At 41.7% G+C, this 21,517-nt stretch overlaps 1 protein-coding gene across 1 annotated transcript; it reads left to right on the plus strand.

Annotated features, from left to right (window-relative positions):
• The first annotated feature begins 2,957 nt into the window (after positions 1-2,957).
• FRRS1L (ferric-chelate reductase 1-like) lies at positions 2,958-19,707 on the plus strand. The gene is made up of 5 exons (XM_005859823.2): positions 2,958-3,003; positions 7,144-7,228; positions 11,314-11,452; positions 15,032-15,278; positions 18,535-19,707. Exons 1-5 carry the CDS (start codon positions 2,958-2,960, stop codon positions 18,705-18,707), a joined length of 690 nt encoding a protein of 229 aa, XP_005859885.1. The 3' UTR covers positions 18,708-19,707.
• Positions 19,708-21,517: the final 1,810 nt, after the last annotated feature.

A 21,517-nucleotide genomic window follows, 5' to 3' on the forward strand; every position in this document is an offset into this window, starting at 1 on the left:
GCTTCTTCACAATTCCTAGCGTGTGACTTCATGGGCCGAAATGGCTGCATGATCTCCAGCCATTACATTCACTCTCCAGACAGTAGGAAAGAGGAAGTGGGAAGACGATCACTGACTATAAGGAGATTATGCCGAAGTCCCATATAACAATCCTACTTAGCCACAACTTAGTCATGCAATCACTCATAGTTGCAAAGGAGGCTGGGATGTGTAGCCTTCTAGCTGGGAAGTAATAAGTCCAATTAAAAAATTGGAATTATTATATTAAGGAAGATGGAGAGAGTGGATTTGGGAAAATTTATTAGTTGGGCAGAGGCTTAACTGCTGAAACAGAGTCCTCAATATACAGTGGCTTAAGTAAGATGGTTTGTCTCACATGAGTCAGGCTGGTCTGAGCTGGTGGGACAGCTCTGATCTACAAGGTCATTCATGGACTCAGGTTCCTTCCATCTGATTGCTCCATCATCTCCTAAGACTTTGTCCTCATCTGTGTGGAAGTTGAATTGCTTGCATGTCCTGTTCAAGCTTGAGGAAAGGAGAAGAAAGGAAGTTGGGGGCAAGCAGTTTCCTCTTAGGCTGGTTGTACAGATCACCACTGCTCACATTCCTTTGGTCAAGAACATAATTACATGACCTAGCTGCAAAGGAGGCTGGGAAATGTAGTCTTCTAGCTGGGTAGCCATGTGGCTAGGGAGGAGAGAATAGGGGGAAGGGAGGCCGGGGGAGCACAACAAACAGATGCAGAATCTGTTACTCTGGAAAAGAATAAATATCCCAAAGTCCATCTGCTTCTGAAAGTATCTAAAACATATTTATTCTGTTCATAGTCAGCCTATCACACTGCCGGGTAACTCAGATGTGGCACATGAAAGTTTATATTCTCATGGGGCACATGGACCTAACAAATGAAGAACAAGGTCAGATGCTCTATGTCAGTTTGTATCTACAGAGAGAATGGTTAGTTGTGCAACCCAGTTTTATGAACATGGACATCAGGTGGGCTGCAGCCATGTGAAGGCTTTATAGAGTGAGCTGGGAAGTATGAAAGACTTTGGTGAGACAGAAGAGGGAGGACATTTAGGTGCGGTGACTGCACAGGGGCAGCAGGACATGCAATGTGTATACAGATCCCCAGTTTGCTTGCTCCTCTCACCCATTCTGCATGTGCAGCCAGAAGTTTGAATAGGGTCTTAGGACTTGAATCTTACCAAGCATCCCTCTTTATCTTGAGGTTCTTAGCCAGAATCTATATAGTATTAGAACAACAGTAGAATGTAAAACAAATTACCATGATTATGGCTAACTAGCCCATTCTGGTTGTTCTCTCAAAAAAACAACAACAAAAAAAAACAACACACACAAAAAAAACTGAGCTGGGCGTTGGCTTAGGGTTAAGTCCCAAGTAAAGCAAGCCTCCTGCTCTCTTCTCCCAGCTGCTGAGATCCACAGGCCAGGCCTGAGGAACAGACCCTGAGTCTTTCCACAGCCACATGGGTGGTGGTAGCTGGCCTGCCCTTGGGGCCATGGCCTGTATAGGAAGGAAAAGGGGACAACACCATACTTGGTTGCTATCTTTCAGACATGGTGACTTGTAAGACATGGCCCAGTCAATGAGCTCCTGACCAGGAGTTCAGACCACAATTTTTCCTATCTTGGGAAAGAGCTGGTGAGGCAGTAGAGAGAAGAGCAGGGTCTGGAAGGGCAGAGTTCCCTTCATCTGCTTATATTCTTCCTATATCGACTGCATATTGTATGCAGCTACATAATTCATCACCCTACACATAAACATTTGGGATGCAGATGTTACTTCCATGCTTTTCCCCTTTGAGATGCATAGACAGTTACTATCTGAGAATAAAAAGCTCACACACACACACACACACACACTTTTTCATTTATAGTATCTCTTCATTTGTTCTTTGGTTTGAACAAATATAGTATCACCTTGCTCGGTGAAAAAGAAAAAGTAGAAACACTGTGTATATACTTTTTATAGGTAGGAGATAGCTTATGACAGTGATGGCGAACCTTTTGAGCTCGGCGTGTCAGCATTTTGAAAACCCTAACTTAACTCTGGTGCCGTGTCACATATAGAAATTTTTTGATATTTGCAACCATAGTAAAACAAAGACTTATATTTTTGATATTTATTTTATATATTTAAATGCCATTTAACAAAGAAAAATCAACCAAAAAAATGAGTTCACGTGTCACCTCTGACACGCATGTCATAGGTTCGCCATCACTGGCTTATGATCTCTGAATCTTTTACTGATAGGAAAATAAAACAAAGCACAAAAAAAGATAAGTAATTTATAAAAATAATCTATATCTTTAAAGATAATCTATATTTAATTTATCTTTGTATCCACCATGAATCTAGCCCCGTGGTTGGCAAACTGCAGCTCTCCAGCCACATGCGGCTCTTTGGCCCCTTCAGTGTGGCTCTTCCACAAAGTACCACGTGCGGGCATGCGTACAGTGCAATTGAAACTTCGTGGCCCATGCGCACAAGTTGGTATTTTGTGGAAGAGCCGGTATTTTGTGGAAGAGCCACACTGAAGGGGCCAAAGAGCTGCATGTGGCTCGAGAGCCGTGGTTTGCCAAGCCACAGTTTGCCGACCACTGATTCTAGCCCAATAATAACACTAATTGGAGCTAATTGTTAGTAAGTGCTTCCTACTGTGCCAGGCACTATTTTAAGTACCTTTTACATATTAACTTTAATCTTTACAGCAATACTCTGACTTAGATACTACAATTTTCTCCACTTTCGAGTGAAGAAAACTGACGCACAGAAAATTTAGATCTCTTAGCTAAAGTCACACAGCCAGGAAGCAGCAGAGAGCTGTATGGGATTGTTGACTGACTTTATGGAAAAGGCGTGCAAGCTGTCTGGCCTGCCTGGAACGGAGGGTCCCTGTTGACGTACTGGGAAGTGCAGAGGGACAGGCGGGATGGGGTACTTTTATGAGTGGACTGGCGAAGAGGGGCTTGGCATTGGTAGGGCGGCAGTGGAGAACCGCAGGTTGCTGAGTGGAGGAGTGCTTTGGCGAGCGCTTTGCTAAACAGGCTCCCCATGTGTGTGTGGAGCTTTCCATTTTCCAAAGTCCCAGGACAGCTTTCCTTCATGATGTGACTCTGCTGAGCGGAAACGACGACTCACACAGTCCAGAAAGAGACAGATGCTGATGCAGTGGCTCTCAGAGATTCGAACAGATAATTTCTGGTTAAAATATCAAGGACTCAAGGACTAAATTAATACCTGAGAGCTGTGATCCAAGCAGTTCATTAGAGGCGATAAATAGCAAACCAGAAGCCATTAACCACTCAGTGGAGGATGGCAAAACAGGCTCAAGGGATTACAGGAAAGGGATAGATAGTATCTGTGAGTAAGACAGGGATGGAAACCACAGAACCATATTGAGAACCTGAAAAAAAAATCAGCCACAAAATAAGTACCTCTTGTATTACAGGAATATCTGAAGGGAGAAAGAGTGGCTTAGTTGTTCTCCACAACAGAGTAGTTATTGGAAGGTTTTACAGGGCACATGTGAGAAGGAAAGGGGGGAGGTGCCCTAAACCAATATTATTTGGTCTCAATCCAAGTTTTTATTTTAGTGAAAAAGAAAACAAATAGCACCAAGCCCAGCCGGTGTGGCTAAGTGGTTGAGCATTGACCCATGAACCAAGAGGGGGTTCGATTCCCAGTCAGGGCACATGCTTGGGTTTCGGATTTGATCCCCAGTTGGAGGAGGAGGGGCATGCAGGAGGCAGCCAATTGATGATGTTTCTCATCTATGTTTCTATGTCTCTATCCTTCTCCCTTCCTCTCTCTCCAAAAATCAGTAAAAACATTTTTTTAAAAAGCTATCAAAATGGAGGTAAAGGAATAAGCAAAAACAAACAAACAAAACCCCCAAACCAGTAGTGAAAAATGGGGGATGGACAATGTAGGGGGAGAAGGAAGAGTTGGCTGTGCCTGGGGGTTCTAACCCATGTATCTCAAGACCAAGGCAGACAAGTAAGTGCAGGAAAGAAAGAATGGTGGGGACGGGGGGAGCCAATAAAGGTCTTTAAACAGTATTGTGACAAGATCAGTTTCCCATTTTAGAAAGATGGCAGGTGGTGGGAGAAGTAGGAGGGAGGTGGGGGGGGGGGGGGGTGGTACAGTGTGAAAGGGCAGGCTCAGGTTTCTAGGGTGGGAATAGAAGAATGGTGGGTGAGTATATATAGCAGGTGGAGAAACCCAGGACTACGGTTTCAGGGTTGGAAGACTGTGGTGGGTGGTGGCATTCTTCACCGAGGTAGGAAACATAGGAGGAAGAGCATTTGGGAGGTGGGGGAGCTCAGTTTTAGGCTATGGAATCGATGTGCTTATGGAATATCCAGGTAGAAACCCCATGTCTGACGGTGGGGCAAAGGTGTAACAGCCACCCAAACGAGAAGGGTTCTTTAGACCGGCAGGCAACTTCATAGACTGTAACAGAATTTATTATAGGACAATTTCCTTCCGGGAAGATTGAGCCACAGGGGACAGACGGCCCAGAACTTAGCACAAATTATTCTCTGCTACCGGACACCTGTTGCAGTACTTTTTGCAATAGTATAACTCAGGGACTAATGATTGACGAGACAAAGGGATGAAGAATGCAATAGCTCCCAGGATCGTACCTCCTGGTGGTCTTGTGGTAGATGATTGCTTATAATCAATACTATTTTTAGTTGGCTATTTATCTCTGTTGTCATGCCATTCCAATTGTTACTAATAAAAATATTTATGGCTGCATCTTATGGAACGCAGATAATCATCAACTGGAAGGCTTCGATATGCTTGCTAAGGACAGGGAGGTTGGTCAAAGGTCACAGCATGAAGCTTAAAAACGAAATGAAATCCAGAACACACAAGGTACATACCCTTGACCAGAATCGAACCCAGGACCCTTCAGTCTGCAGGCGATGCTCAACCACTGAGCCAGACCGGCTAGGGCTGGAACCTGAACTTTAGATCCAGGTTCTGCTGTAGGCACTTTTGGTAATGATCTTACCGGTTAGTCATGCTAGAGTTTTAGGATAACGGTCTTGGGAACATAAAAGACTTTTTGCAACCTAGCAGGATCTTAGATACTGGCACATAGTCCCAACTTATTTTATGCCAAATAGATCATTTAATTCCAACAAAATTTGTAATATTGTAAAATGTGCTTATATTCTGATGCCAACCCCAACGAGTATACTGAAGTTTATTTCTGGTATTAATGACCCAGAGTTATCACAAGTTAAAGGGGTGGCCCACAAAAAGACTGTCCTCAATTCAGACCAACTGGCTACCAATTCGGGGGCACCCACTAGAATGTCTCATAGAACTCAGGAAAGCACTGTACCTACAAATAGTATCGTTTTGTTATAAAGGAAACAACTCAGGAACAGCCTGTGTAGGCACATGTAGGGCGAGTCCAGGGGACTCCCGAACGCAGTTTCCGAGCCTTCCTCGTGGAATCAGGGCCTGTCACCCTCCTGGGACAACACCGTAGTGAGAAATAGGAGGAAGAACATTCTATGAAGAGGCTCAGCATAGTTTGTAGCATTCAGCAGTTCAATATGAAGAGAAAAACAAAAATCTCATCTAAGGCAGGCCTTGCCAAGGTATTAGGGGTGAGTTAATTAAATGTTTGACCAAATAGAGCAGGCTAATTTTTTAAGTTTTGTATGGCCCGCAAATGATGTTATAAATATCCAAATGGCCCTTAGCAGAAAAAAGGTTCCCCACCCCTGTCCAAAATGCACAACTGTGTGCAGGAAAATGCAGTCCAGTGGCTTTTTTTTCCTTAAAGGATAATTAATAGAACAAAATAAACAGAATCTCACTTAAAAAATTACAAATAAAAAAGAAACGACATCAAAATAATGAGAAAAGAAAAACTAATAAACAGTAATTTTTTAAAATGTATATTTATTTTCCTAATGTTATAGAGTGATTTTATTCCTTTGTCAATCATTGATTCAGTGGCCAGTGCTAGGCATGATGCTGGGCAGAGAATACAAGATGAATCACACTTGGTTCCTTCATACACCGAGGAAACAGTCTAGGACAGTGGTTGGCAAACTCATTAGTCAACAGGGCCAAATATCAACAGTACAACGATTGAAATTTCTTTTGAGAGCCAAATTTTTAAACTTAAACTATATAGTTATGTACATTGTTATTGACTTAATTAGGGTACTCTTAAGGCTTAGGAAGAGCCACACTCAAGGGGCCAAAGAGCCGCATGTGGCTCGTGAGCCGCAGTTGCCGACCACGGGTCTAGGAGAAAATTATTTTTGTTACAAACTGGAAGCATAATGCAGGCTTGCCCTTCAATGTACGGTTTAATGCATTATGATGCCAAGTAATGTTACAAGAAAAATACACAGCTGTTAGAAATGATGTGTGTAAAGAATTTAGTGAAATATGAAAATGTTATATGCAGCTTAATGAAAAATGGAAATTCACAGTGATGGAAAAATTCTATTATCACATATATAAATGGAAAACCTCTAGTACTGAATATATAAGTGGGTCATTGTTAATTTTTTAAGTATGTTTTCATTGATTTTAGAGAGAGGGAAAGGGAGAGGGAGAGACAGAATCATCGATGTGAGAGAGAAACATCAGTGGGTTGCCACACCCTGACTAGAGATCAAACCTGCAACCTGGGCACGTGCCCTGACCAGAAATCAAACCGGTGACCTTTAGGTGCACAGGATAATGCCCAACCAACTGAGCCACACCGGCCAGGGCTATTTTTTTTCCCTCTTAGAGCATGTCTATTGAATTAAAACTGTGGTTTTTAAGCTCCCAGGTCACAGTGGTGAGCCTGTGTTCATATGAAATTATGCCCCCTCTCAGTGCCTCAGTTTCCTTGCCTGTAAAATGAGGGAAAAGTCACTTATTCTCAGCTAACATGTAAGGCTCAGTTCAAAGATGTGTACCCTGTATTCTCCCCTCATGAAGAGGGTGATTAGGCTCACCCAGGGCCTTTTCTGAGGCCTTATATCTATAGCTGGATGGGTGTGATAGAAAATAGTGAATGTACTTTTTTTAATTCTCATTGAAAAAATTGTTACTGGACTTTCTAACCATTATTTATTCTCACTGTCCAGGTTACCCTTTCCCTACTGCTCCTCCTGTGGATCCATTTGCCAAAATCAAAGTGGATGACTGTGGTAAAACTAAGGGATGCTTTAGGTTGGTAGACCTGTGCATTGGATAACTTTAAGACTGAGACGTCGCTTTACTTCTCAGGATAGAATTGAAATTGCATGCAGTCCATTCTAACCAGGGGCCTATACCCCTTCAGACCTTCGGCAGGGATATGGCCTGTCTCTGATGGCCACCCCAGTTTTCAGTCTTGAAGGCCTGGGACACTGGAACATTCTTCATTTTGACTGTGCTGCCATTGGCACCAGTGTCTGTGCCTAACCAATTGGCTGTCTGACAAAGAATCACGTGACACAGAATATGTCCACATTTATTGGGGGGGTGGGGCATGGCCAGGACAGACAATGATAAACATGTCTGATACCCAATTCCTTTTCAAATAAATAGTCATGGTGTATTGATATCTGTATGATACCAACTAGTCATTAAGCACTTGTTGTCTCGTGTGTTGAGGCCTTCCGTGATTATTAATAGTATCCTATCATGACATGATGGGCTAGAGCTAGAAAACAGTAGTAGAGACAGTGGGCCTCCCACAAAGATAGTTCTGTTTTGTTGGAAAACTTCCTTTGAATTTTTTATTTTCTGAAACAAATTGTCCTTAAGTAAAGATTTGTTTGATCACTGTTCTAAAGTTCTGATTTATATTTTTTTGGTCCATTGCTCAAGATCTATGAGAGGGGCGGGGGGAGGAATGGGACTGAATTATAGAGGTTTTGAGCTTTTCTTTGGATTACCAGAACATTCTAAGGAATAAAAATAATCCAATAATACTAATATTAAGGAAAATGGCCTTTAATGTATAATTCTGGTGACTAAGGGATATTTTTGAGAAGTGAAGGAATTTTAGTACCCTGCTGGCTTCAGGGTGACCTCCTTTCGGGCCCATTCACTCCTCCTTTAGCTGTTCTTAACCTTTTCCACCCAAGTTCCTTGCTGTCTGGAGCTTATATCTCACCCTGGCTGCTCAGAGTCCCTGCTGAGTCCTTGCCTCCCTCCTCCATCAGCACTTAGTAGTTTTGTGTCTTGTTCCTCCAGGTACCTTCCATCTGAATTTAGATGGTCACACCCATTGCTACAACTCTCTGTCATCCTAAAAAGAATGTTCCTCAAACTAGGGCTTGTCAGTTCTGAAAAGACCCACAAGTCCTCTATAAGAAAATTTAAATTTCTGTTTTCAAAAAAGAAACAGATCATATACACAAAGAACAGACGTATGGCTCCCAGATGGGAAGGGAGTGGGTGAAAAGGTGAAGGGATTAAGGAGTACAAATTGGCAGTTACCAAATAGTCACAAGGATGTAAAGTGCAGCATAGGAAGTACAGTCAGTAATATTGTAATGACTGTAAGGTGCAGGTGGGTACTAGATTTGTCAGGGACATCACTTTGGAAGTTACATAACTGTCTAAGCCTATGCTGTACACGGAAAACTAATATAATATCGAGTATCAATTGTAATTGAAAAATATTAATTTTTTAAAAACATTGCTCAGGTAAATTAACAATAAATAAGTAAAATAAATTTGTGTCTTTATGTCAATGGTACTTCTTTAAAAGATCAATGTATACATTATCTGATTCTGTGGAGAAACACCTTATTCTGCTGTATGCTTTCATGTCTGAATTTGTGATTGTATGAGAACCTATACAGCAAAGGCAAATTTTATAAATAGACGATGCATCCATGCTCAGTGAATACCAGATGAGGTGTTCAGTGGGTGCATTGTACATGCCAGGGTTTTGCAGCAATTCAGATAAAAGTGGGAGAGAGTGAGTCATGATTAATAGAACGTGCTCAGTTAAAAGACGCTGCACAGTACAGTCAGACATACCATATGTATGTGAGCAGAATTTCACTTAAAAGAGAAACCGCATCATCCATCACATAAACGCTGTCAGTTTAAATGTTCCTGGTTTTGTAGTTTATATATTTATATTTAATTTGCAACTTGGTGTTCATTTAATTGCAAAATTAAAGTAGAAAGAATTGGTATACATTTAATTAACAAAAATAATTTAAATTATTAACTCGGAGAATTTTCTCATTTAAAAGGGATTCAGAAATAATTCAGTAATAACTAATATTTGAGAGATATTACTATAGTGTAGAGAACACTGGCTGGGAGTTTGGAGGTGCAGGTTCAAGTCCTGTTTCAGCTACTGACTCACTATGCAACCTTCCCATCTCTGGGCCCCTTTAATATGCAGATCAAGTGACGCAGGTCATCTATGAGGTCCCTCCCAACTGAGTGGAACTGTTTTTTGAAGCAAAGATCTAATTTATTCAGTAATGTTGCTTAGCATCCTGCCTGATCCATCGATGTCCTCTTAATGTATTTTAAATAAGAATATGAAGGAGTCATGTCTGTTTTTTCCGCTTCTCCCGTTTGGGTCCGAGTCCCCAGCGATTCGCCCGTATCTGGAGCTCAGAGTCTGAGACTCCCCCCTGACCGAAAACGACAACCGCGCTCTCAGCCACCAGCCCGCTTTGCGCGCGCACCTCCGCACCTGAGTTTTTTCCACACTGCGCCTCCTCTGAGCCTCGGTGTGCTGTTATTTTTCCTTCTAGTTGAAGAGTCTCTCCTCAGCCAGCCTTCCTGTGGTTCTGGGTGATGTCCGTTCCGTCTTTTAGTTGTATTTTTGAAGTGGTTGTTTGCGGCAGCAGTCTGCGGTGTTTACCTATGCCGCCATCTTGGTCTCCTTCCTTTACTCAAGAAAATCTAAATTTCTGTTTTCAAAAAAGAAACAGATCATATACACAAAGAACAGACGTATGGCTGCCAGATGGGAAGGGAGTGGGTGAAAAGGTGAAGGGATTAAGGAGTACAAATTGGCAGTTACCAAATAGTCACAAGGATGTAAAGTGCAGCATAGGAAGTACAGTCAGTAATATTGTAATGACTGTAAGGTGCAGGCGGGTACTAGATTTGTCAGGGACATCACTTTGGAAGTTACATAACTGTCTAAGCCTATGCTGTACACGGAAAACTAATATAATATCGAGTATCAATTGTAATTGAAAAATATTAATTTTTTAAAAACATTGCTCAGGTAAATTAACAATAAATAAGTAAAATAAATTTGTGTCTTTATGTCAATGGTGCTTCTTTAAAAGATCAATGTATGCATAATCTGATTCTGTGGAGAAACACCTTATTCTGCTGTATGCTTTCATGTCTGAATTTGTGATTGTATGGGAACCTATACAGCAAAGGCAAATTTTATAAATAGACGATGCATCCATGCTCAGTGAATACCAGATGAGGTGTTCAGTGGGTGCATTGTACATGCCAGGGTTTTGCAGCAATTCAGATAAAAGTGGGAGAGAGTGAGTCATGATTAATAGAACGTGCTCAGTTAAAAGACGCTGCACAGTACAGTCAGACATACCATATGTATGTGAGCAGAATTTCACTTAAAAGAGAAACCGCATCATCCATCACATAAACGCTGTCAGTTTAAATGTTCCTGGTTTTGTAGTTTATATATTTATATTTAATTTGCAACTTGGTGTTCATTTAATTGCAAAATTAAAGTAGAAAGAATTGGTATACATTTAATTAACAAAAATAATTTAAATTATTAACTCGGAGAATTTTCTCATTTAAAAGGGATTCAGAAATAATTCAGTAATAACTAATATTTGAGAGATATTACTATAGTGTAGAGAACACTGGCTGGGAGTTTGGAGGTGCAGGTTCAAGTCCTGTTTCAGCTACTGACTCACTATGCAACCTTCCCATCTCTGGGCCCCTTTAATATGCAGATCAAGTGACGCAGGTCATCTATGAGGTCCCTCCCAACTGAGTGGAACTGTTTTTTGAAGCAAAGATCTAATTTATTCAGTAATGTTGCTTAGCATCCTGCCTGATCCATCGATGTCCTCTTAATGTATTTTAAATAAGAATATGAAGGAGTCATGTCTGTTTTTTTATTAAATTTATTGGGGGTAACACTAATTAATAGCATTACATAAGTTTCAGGTGTGCATTTTATAATTACCATCATATTCCATTGTGTGCTCACCACTCAGAGTCTAACCTCTTTCCATCACCGTATATTTGACCCCCGTTACCCTCTTGAGTAATGTCTGTTTTGATGTCTCTTATAGATATGGGAAACCAGGCTGCAATGCAGAGACCTGTGACTACTTCCTTAGCTACCGGATAATAGGGGCCGATGTGGAATTTGAGCTGAGTGCGGACACAGATGGCTGGGTAGCAGTTGGATTCTCTTCAGACAGGAAAATGGTGAGACACGTCATGACAGAAGCTTATTTTTCTCTTTAGTTTGCTGTGTGACTTTAGAGTTTAGAGAATGGGCATGGTTAAGCTACCATTGCCACTTTTAAATGCAAGAAGCTAATTTCTGGCATTTGGTTGTCTTTTGCAAAGCATCACAAAGCAAAGAAACTCATCAAAGCAGTATAATGAGTATATTAGTGTGGCTCTCTGGTTGCAAGTTAAAATAAATTCAAGCTAGCTTAAACAACGAAGGAAGGGTTGGTTTTGAGAACACAAGATGTTTCATATCTATTTATCAGCTATTTCCACAGACATCCTGCAGGGGAAGCCTCCAAAGCTACATGGTTTTTAATAGTAAGCATTTATTTGTTGCTCATGTGTGTGCATTGGCTGGGGCTCAGCTGGGCTTGGCTCCTGTCCATGTGTTGGATTTAGGTTTTTTTTTCCTAATCATTCTGCAACCAGCAACTACCAAGGCATGTTATTTTTGTGGCAGAGACAGGAGTGCAAGGGCAATCCAAACTTATTTCAACCTCTGCTCGTGTTACAGCTGCTAACACTCCATTGCCCAAAGCAAGTCACACAGCCAAGCCCAGAAGGAAGGGGCCGGGATATACACTCCCTCTACCAAGAGGCCCTGCAAAGGTCTGGGCGTATAATATAACGACAGGGGGCTGAAGAATTGGGTCTAACCATTCAGTCTTCCACAGTTCTCCTGGGCGAGAACACATCTGGACCTCAGGAAGGACTGTGACCAGGCACAGGCAGGGCACCAGCAACCCAGGCCTTTGCTCCTCTCTATGCCTCTGCTGCTGTCTTCCCTCCTTTCTCTGTAGCCCTGTCATTTGCCACTTCACTGTGCCAGGACTTTCTTAGGCCTCTGTACCCTGGCGCATGCACTTCTCTTTCCCTGGCCTGTTTGAGATCCAGGCAGTGAGAGGAGGGCAGCTCAGACCAGGGTTACGGCAGGGGTGGTGGTGAGAGGTGCTCAGATTCTGGATACATTTTGGAGGTCAGATAGGCTTCGCTAATGGATTAGACATGGGATGTAAATGGGTGGTAGGAGGAAACGGAGAGGACGGTCCAGGCGGTCAGAGCTCCCAGGGCTTTTTGTTCTTGGAGAGGTCACCAGGAGAGAGGACCTCAATTCCCAGTCCAGGTAGTAAGACAACAAAGGGTCCCACTGGTAAGATTGTGCAAATATGAATCTACATCACTTATCACCTACTGGGGTGTCAATAGGTGAAATAGCAGTTGTGTGCCATACCGAGGGGCTGGCTCGGGTTGCAGCTGATTATTTCCTGTCCTGGGCTGTGTTTGCAGGCATGGTGCAGCTGTTAAGATGATGGGGCTCATGCCAGAACCGGTTTGGCTCAGTGGATAGAGCGTCGGCCTGTGGACTCAAGGGTCCCGGGTTCGATTCCGGTCAAGGGCATGTACCTTGGTTGCGGGCACATCCCCAGTGGGGGGCGTGCAGGAGGCAGCTGATCAATGTTTCTCTCTCATTGATGTTTCTGGCTCTCTATCCCTCTCCCTTCCTCTCTGTAAAAAATCAATAAAATATATTTTTTAAAAAAAAGATGATGGGACTTGGAGCTGGGAGGTTGAGTGAGGAGCATTCACATTTTATGTTTGACATTTTGCTGCCTAAAGGCTTTTACATTACTGGTTTCTCTTTTCTTCTATTATTTCAATAAGAAGCACAGGTTAAATTTTTTTCAAACCTTGATACACAGGAAAAGCAAAATGGAAACCCTTTTAATAGCCTTTAACTTATTTTGAAATGGTGTATTATTTTTATTAGACTTTATTATTTTTTAATCTTCACCCAACTGAAGATCTTTTTCTCACTTTTATCCTCAACTGAGGATATGTTTATTGATGTGAGAGAGAGAGAGAGAGAGAGAGAGAGAAACATCGATGTGAGAGAGAAATATCAATCGGTCACCTCCTGTACACTCCCTGAGTAGGGATTGAACACGTACCCTGGGGATGTGCTCTGACCAGGAATCAGACCTGCAACCTTTATGGTGTACAGGACAGGGCTCCAATCAAATAAGCCATTGGCCAGGGTTAGGGTTTATTTTTACAGCAGTTTTAGATTCACAGCAAAATTGAAGAGTGGGTACAGAAAATTTTCATTGACGTGCGCAGCCTCACCCATTATCAACATCCTGCACAAAGTAGAATATTTGTTAGAATTGATGAACACCTTAACATTTTTTTACTTATTTTGAAAAAATTTTAAACCTACAGACAAGCTGCAAGGATAGTACAATAGAAGAATCACCAATTGATAACTTTTTTATTGTGGTAAAATGTACATTACACAAAATCTACCATTTTAACCATTTTAAAGTATACAATTCAGTGGCATCAGTTATATTCACAGGATGCAATCATTGCCACTGTCTAGTTCAGCCGTGGGCAAACTACGGCCCGCGGGCCGGATTCGGCCCGTTTGAAATGAATAAAACTAAAAAAAAAAAGACCGTACCCTTTTATGTAATGATGTTTACTTTGAATTTATATTAGTTCACACAAACACTCCATCCATGCTTTTGTTCCGGCCCTCCGGTCCAGTTTAAGAACCCATTGTGGCCCTCGAGTCAAAAAGTTTGCCCACCCCTGGCTCTAGTTCCAGAACTTCTTTACAAATGATAACATTTGTCACACATGCTTTATCTCTCTACTGCTTCTACTGCTACTACTGTTATTGTTACTATTCTCTGGAAACTTTGGAGATTAAATCCATTTACTTATTAAATTCAGGAAGTTTAACATTGATCTGATGGTTTTATCCAATATATGGTCCATTTTCAAATGCTGCCAGTTGTTCCAATAATGTTCTTTATGGAAATTTTTATTTTATGACCCAGGATTCTGTCCAGGAACACCACACTATTGGTTGTCATGTATATTTCATCTTCTTTAATATTAAATAGTTCCTTAGCCTTTTAAAAAAAATTTGGTCTTTTATGACTTTTTTGATGATTGTAGGCCAATTTTTTCTTTTTAGAATGACCCTTAATTTGAATTGTCTGATTGTATTTTTAATGATTAGTTTCTGTGTTTTTGGCAAGAATACTGTATAGCTGGTGACATATTCCTTTCTCAATATCATATCAGGAGGCATTTGATGTCAGCCATTGTGATGTTAACTTTGGTCAGTTAGTGAAAGCTTTTTAATGGCATTTAAAATAATTTTGGGGGTGGGATTTCAAATGACAGAGGTAATGGAATATCCATTTCTCAGTGAAATTTCTGTATTATTTTTTGTTAATCCTCATCCGAGGACATTTTTCCATTGATTTTTAGAGGGTGGAAGGGAGCGGGAGAGACAGAGAGAGAGAAACGTCAATGTGAGAGAGACATCCATTGGTTGCCTCCCACAAGAGCCCTGACCAGGGCTGGGGATCAAGCCTGCAACTGAGGTACGTGCCCTTGACCGGATTCGAACCCAGGACCCTTCAGTCCACAGGCTGACGCTCTATCCACTGAGCCAATCAGCTGGGGCTGAAATTTTTTTTTTAGTAGAGAAATTTGCAAAAGGCTGACTTTTTTCTTCATTATTTTCCATGTCAGGGTGGTGACGATGTCATGGCCTGCGTCCATGATGACAATGGCCGGGTCCGCATACAGCACTTCTATAACGTAGGCCAGTGGGCAAAGGAGATCCAGAGGAATCCTGCCAGAGATGAAGAAGGAGTGTATGAGAACAATCGAGTCACCTGCAGATTTAAACGCCCTGTGAATGTTCCCAGAGATGAAACGATTGTCGACCTGCATTTGAGTTGGTATTATCTGTTTGCTTGGGGTCCAGCCATTCAGGGTAAGCTTGCATTTTGGCATCTGGATTAAACATTAGACACCGCTGTCCTGGTGTTCGTTATTTATTGGGCAAGAGAGTGATAAGCACTTGGGATAATATTGTAAAAAAGGAGATATGATCCTGCCTTCAGGTTATAACGGATTTATCATTCACACGGACATGCAAATGGGTAAGGTATACACATGCGTAGCTTGAATAATACAAGATAGCATATGATGAGTTAAGTGCTGAATGAAACAGATCACCTGACTACTATTTGTGAGGTGTGGCTGTGTTTAATTCTCACCTGCTCCCATTTATTCCTCACCACATCCTTGAGAAGTAAAGGTATTATATTCTGATTCTCTAGAGACTAAGAAACTTGCTCAGGGCACTACCACTAACTAATGGAAAACTAATATTCAATCCTAGGTCTGCCTGGCTCCAAAGTCAGTGATAACTCTTAGCCCTTATGCTCTAAATACAAACAAACAAACACTGAGCAGGAAAGGGTTTCTGGAGACTTCGCTAGAGATTGACAGGCATTTCAGTGTGCTCACTCTATCCTGATGGTCATAAATCCACCAAATGGTCACAGATCCACCAAATTATCCTATAATTTAGCCCATTACTCCTCACATTTTAACTTGCGTAGACATCACCTGCCTTTATCGTTAAAATGCAATTCAGTGGCCTGGGATTCTGCATTTCTAACAAGCTCCTCATGGATTTGGTCCATTGCTGACCTTCCTTTGGGGGGCAAGGCTCTTCCAGCATCTCCCCAACAAAGACCCGAGGATGTCATGAGACCTTTTAGCAGCTGCTAAAACCAAGTCACGCTGTGTCTTCAGCATTTCCTGGCTGATCAGCCTAATGGCCTGAGAAGCCCGGGCGCGACTTGTCTGCAGTGTTTGTGTGAGAACTCTTCTGGCTCCTGGGAGTTGGGTCTTTCTTAACTGTGTGCCTATCAACTCTATATTGCCCAGTCTGATCTGCCTCCCCCTGTCCCCCTTCAAATTGTTTCCATTGATTGGTCTGGAGCGTTCATAAACTTGTTTTTCTGTTTCTAATTGCAAAAACATTGGGATGCCTTCAGATAGATTTTGAGACAATTCTCCCATTCGAGTATGTCCAGATTACCAACAGTGGATCTGCAATTATGTCTTCCAGTACTCTCCGTAACCTGGGAAATTACCGATATCTTAGCCCGGAGAAAGGAACTCATTTCAAATGATGGCGTTTGGCGTCTAAAATGTTGGGTTTGTGCATTGGTTTTGCCCCTTGGTGGCTGTATCTAGCCTTTATCTAAATTCTGAACTCCAATTTCTTTATATCTAAAATGGGGATAATAATAATTTCGACTTTATAGAATTATTGTAAGGATTAGATGAAAACAAACTGGAAAGTGCTGTACTTGAGCCGTTCATCTTCTTACACATTTGGCATAATGGCCAGCATGGCAGGCCTTCCTGCCTTGCCTGGTAAGATCACTCAGGACTTCTGTTCTTCTCACTGTCTCCAAACAAAACAGGCCCATTCCTACCCTACAGCCAGGCATGTGCTGTTCCTGTTTCTTGAACGCCCTCTTAACACCTCTCTATCTTTTTTAAAAAAAATTTTAATTTATTGATTTCAGAGAGGAAGAGAGAGGGAGAGACAGATAGAAACATCAATGATGAGAGAGAATCATTGATCAGCTGTCCCCTGCTCACCCTCTACCGGGGATCGAGCCAGCAACCTGGGCATGTGCCCTTGGCCGGAATCGAACCTGGGACCCTTTAGTCCGCAGGCCGACGCTCTATCCACTGAGCCAGACCAGCTAGGGCCTAACACCTTTCTATTGATGAAAACTTTTCATGCTCTTAAGGTCTCTCAGTGGTGATAAACTCTGAGCTAAGGTTTGAAGAGGGGCATGGGCTAGAGTTCTCTAAGGAAGGCATGAGCTAGAACTGCTTGGTTAAGCCTAGGAGTCTGCAGGGGACCCCCAAGTGATGTCAGGTAGGGGAGGTGAGGGATCTGCTGAGAGAAAAATCTTGTGCCAACCTGAGGAGTTTGATTTGTGCTAACAGGAGCCAGCATGGACACTGGAGCAGGGAAGTGACAGGTCAAGTTCAGTGCAGCTTCCCTGGCAGATAGAACCTTTAAGACACTCACTCTGAGCCCTGTTTCCAAGGAGACCTTTGCTCTGAACTCATCTGCCTTCGTCTCCCTAACCCAGGTTTCATAGGGATTATCCATAGGGTTTACATCCACATGGATTTCATATGGGTTAGGAGGTCAGGCACTTCTAATCAGCTTATGAAGTAGCCTTTAACACAGCCTTTTCCTCTTTCCACTTCTAACCAGGTCAAAAACAAGCTTTCTGTTCAAATATTTATTTGGGCCCTGGCCAGTGTTGTTCTATGGTTAGAGTGCTGGCCTACTCACCACAGGGTCGTGGGTTTGATTTCCAGTCAAGGGCATGCACCTGGGTTGCAGGTTCAATTCCCTGGCCCCAGTCAGAGCACATGTAGGAGGCAGCCAAATGATGTGTCTTTCTCACATTGATGTTTCTCTCTCTCTCTCTCTCTCTCTCTCTCTCTCTCTCTCTCTCTCTCCCTCTCCCTCTCTCCCTCTCTCCCTCTCTCTCTCCCTCTTTCCCCCTTCCTACCACTCTCCCTAAAAATCAATGGGAAAAGTATCCTCAAATGAGGATTAACAAAAAACATTTATTTGGCATTTTAATCCTCCTATGTCCTGTACCATTCCATCCAAGTTGGGCAAGCTACCACTTTATGTCCCACAGACAAAGTGAGAGAGGCTTCTGTCTGTAAGGGAGTCCAGTGTATTCAGGGGTTGTTAATTCATATATAAAATACATATTTGAGGAAAACAATTAGTAGCTCTTGCTCTTTGAAAGCATAGTATGGTTTTCCATTTGGTATTAATAAGATAAAACTCATTAGAGACCTTAAAAGTAAGCATTCATACAATACTAAGTAGCAGACTTAAAACTGGGATGCCGTGGAGAGACCCATAGCGTTATTCTGGTAGTGGGTGTGCAGATTCACGAGAACTTGTCTTTTTGGATAAATTTAACTAATTTCTCTGTTCTTCATTATATGTACAATTGTAGGGAATGCTGAGAGTTCTGATACCTGATTCCAGATCTTTATAATCACTGCTTATGTATTCAACACAAATGATTTTTGTTTTGTTTTTCCTGTTGTTAGAATATATCAATTTAAATATGTGCTTTTCTTTAATTGCCCCTTCCTTTTCATTTCTTTTTTTAAAGGCTCTATCACCCGACACGATATAGACTCACCACCTACTTCCGAGCGTGTTGTCAGTATTTACAAGTATGAAGACATTTTTATGCCATCAGCTGCCTACCAGACCTTCTCCTCTCCGTTTTGTTTGCTTCTCATTGTTGCCCTGACTTTCTACTTATTGATGGGAACCCCTTAATCGCAGCTGCAAAGCCAACACATTCAATGGATTAGAAAGTCTTCAGTATATATATATTTTTAAAGAATATGTAGTATAATTTTAGCTTCTATTATTTAAAAAAAAAAGACTCATGCTTTCAGCTTTTTGGAAGAAAAAAACAAACTTCTTTTCTAATCAAAGAGGATTGTTTAATAATGACCCCATACTTTTGGAAAATACTTAAAACTTTTCTAAGTTTTCATATTTGAGCTTCACAATATCTCTGAGTTGGTTTGATGAATATTATTATTGCCTTCTTACTGAATGGGGTTTGAGACCCAGAAGGCTGCCTTTTTGTGACTTGGTCAGATAACAGGTAGCAAGGTAGATAAAGAGCTAGGCATGGGATCATGTCCCTAAAGCACCTCCTCTTCCAGCCACAGCTCAGGAGACTTACTTGGAATATTACTAAAGAGAACTTCACTGGATAGATATAGTTCACAGTCAGCCTTTTAGGCAGAAGAACTTTCAAATTTCCATAAAGCTTAAGTGCGTTTGGATAATTACACCGCTGATGGGAAGAATGGGGGAGATTACAATGATATGAAAATGGTTCATATTTCTTTGAAATTTCTTCTCAATTAGTGAGTAGCTACGAGAAACCATTTTTTTTATTGCTGTTGGAAAGCTTAGAAACAGAGTTGACTGATCCTGAAGATGAAAATTATGTTAATGATAGAAAATATGGGCATTGTTAGCAGTTAGAATTTGACCACTGTTTTATAAATTAAGGTACTCATCTGTGGTTACAGCCTATTCTGTTGCCAGAGTAACATACACTGAGAATGATTACCAGTAAACAGTAATATAACAGACAAATCATCTTAATAAAAATTTAAAGCATTTGGACAATAACGCAACATTTTGCAGATTGTGGAATTTGGCATAGAAACTTTTTTAAGATGAGATTTTTTTATTAGAAAACTAGAGGCCCAGTGCACGAAATTTGTGCAAGGGGCTTGGCCCTCGCAGCCCCTGCTCCGTCCGGAAGGTCCTCCAGAAGGACGTCTGGTCTAATTAGCATATTATGCTTTTTTATTATAGATAACAAATGACCCATAAAGTGAATTCACCTAGATCAGTGGTTGGCAAACTGCGGCTCGCGAGCCACATGCGGCTCTTTGGCCCCTTGAGTGTGGCTCTTCCACAAAATACCGACTTCTGCGCATGGGCCATGAAGTTTCAATCGCACTGTACATGCGCGCCCGCATGTGGTATTTTGTGGAAGAGCCACACTCAAGGGGCCAAAGAGCCGCAGTTTGCCGACCACTGACCTAAATTATTCATTCAGAATTGTGAATTGGATTGGCAGTCAGCATAATTTATAATAATGCTTTGACTTAATGGAATTCCTTTTTTCAAAGGAACGCAGTTTCCTTTGTTCCAAATGTCTGTGTTAGCAGCACAATTAGAAGAAAAGAATCTGTGAATGTGGTTCTGCGGCTGAGGCATTTCCACTGTAGAGCTCTGGAGTCCTCTGGCTTGCCTCGTTGCTTTAAAGCTGGTTCCAACTTTGTGGGTTTTTTGATTAAACAACACTGGAGACTGTGGTTTCTAGTGCCATCCTTGGAATTCATGTCAGAGGCCAGAGTCCACCTTTGGAGAGAGCTTTCAAATTCTGAGCTGAACAGAAAGAAGAAAAACATCGAGATTTCTGTGACATTGCACAGTTCACCAAGCTCATCTGAGAGATGTAGGGGAAATAATCCTCATTGTAGGTGGGGAGTGGTTAAACGACATTAAGTGAGCAAAGGAACTGCGTAGGATTTATGTGGCTTAAGTCCCTGGTTCCACCTGACTACCACTGCCTAACTAAGCCCTCTGGTCGTGGCCGAGGCTGGGTTGTACGCCACCTTCTCAGCTATACTGGTTGTTGAGCAGTGAAGATACTGAGTATGCAGGCACCCACCTTGTAAATAAGAGAGCCAATATTTTTCTGTTTCATTCTCTTATGTGTATTATATCTCAGCTATAAATAAGTTAAAACTACAGAGATACTTTAGCTAGTCTCTGTAGCTGGCAGGGAAGCAATCAATGAATGGATTTCCCTTCTGCTTACATTTCAAGTCAAGCTAATTTCACAAATTGGTTCTGCCAGTTTTCACCAATTGATTACCTGTTTTGCACATTTGTGCTTAGAACCTTCCATGATTTCTCACTGCCGTTAGTGTAAAATGCAGGCCACTTTGATCACCTCCAGTATCTTCGTTTGTCACCACTCCTCACTTGCTATGACCCAGCGCTCAGTTCTTCAGACCTGCTTTCTTACCTCTCATGTTCCCTGTGCCCAAACATTCTCCATCCACTTCCTGTGCTTGCTGAACACCTGCTCATCTTTCAGGCCACAGATTAAATATTTCTTCTTCCAACCCCCTGGACCAGGTAGATTTAGGTCCCGGCCAAGTGCTCCTATAGCACACTGGGCTTCCTCATCACACTTTACTGTAATTGCTGACTCCTCCTCTCTATGCAGGGGTAAGCATTTCTTGTTACTCATCATTGTAATACACACTACTACATGGTAGATACTCAACAAACATTTGTTGAAGGAATAAATAAACTTCTATGGCAAGTTTATTTGGATCAAGACTTGTATTTCATATACATTGTCAAACTGGCTAACATTTTTATATTCTTCCACCTGTGATCAAACCGTAAGCCATCTCATTAGCAAACACTGAACTCTGTCTTTTGAAACATAGATAGAAAGATGGTTAGTAATAATGCTGTTTTGCCCTGCAAACATAGTTGACATTCTTACCAATGATCATTGTTTAGAAATAAGAATT

The sequence above is a fragment of the Myotis brandtii genome, unplaced genomic scaffold (genome assembly GCF_000412655.1).
Source record: "Myotis brandtii unplaced genomic scaffold, ASM41265v1 scaffold13, whole genome shotgun sequence".
In the NCBI taxonomy this organism is placed as follows: Eukaryota; Metazoa; Chordata; class Mammalia; order Chiroptera; family Vespertilionidae; genus Myotis; species Myotis brandtii.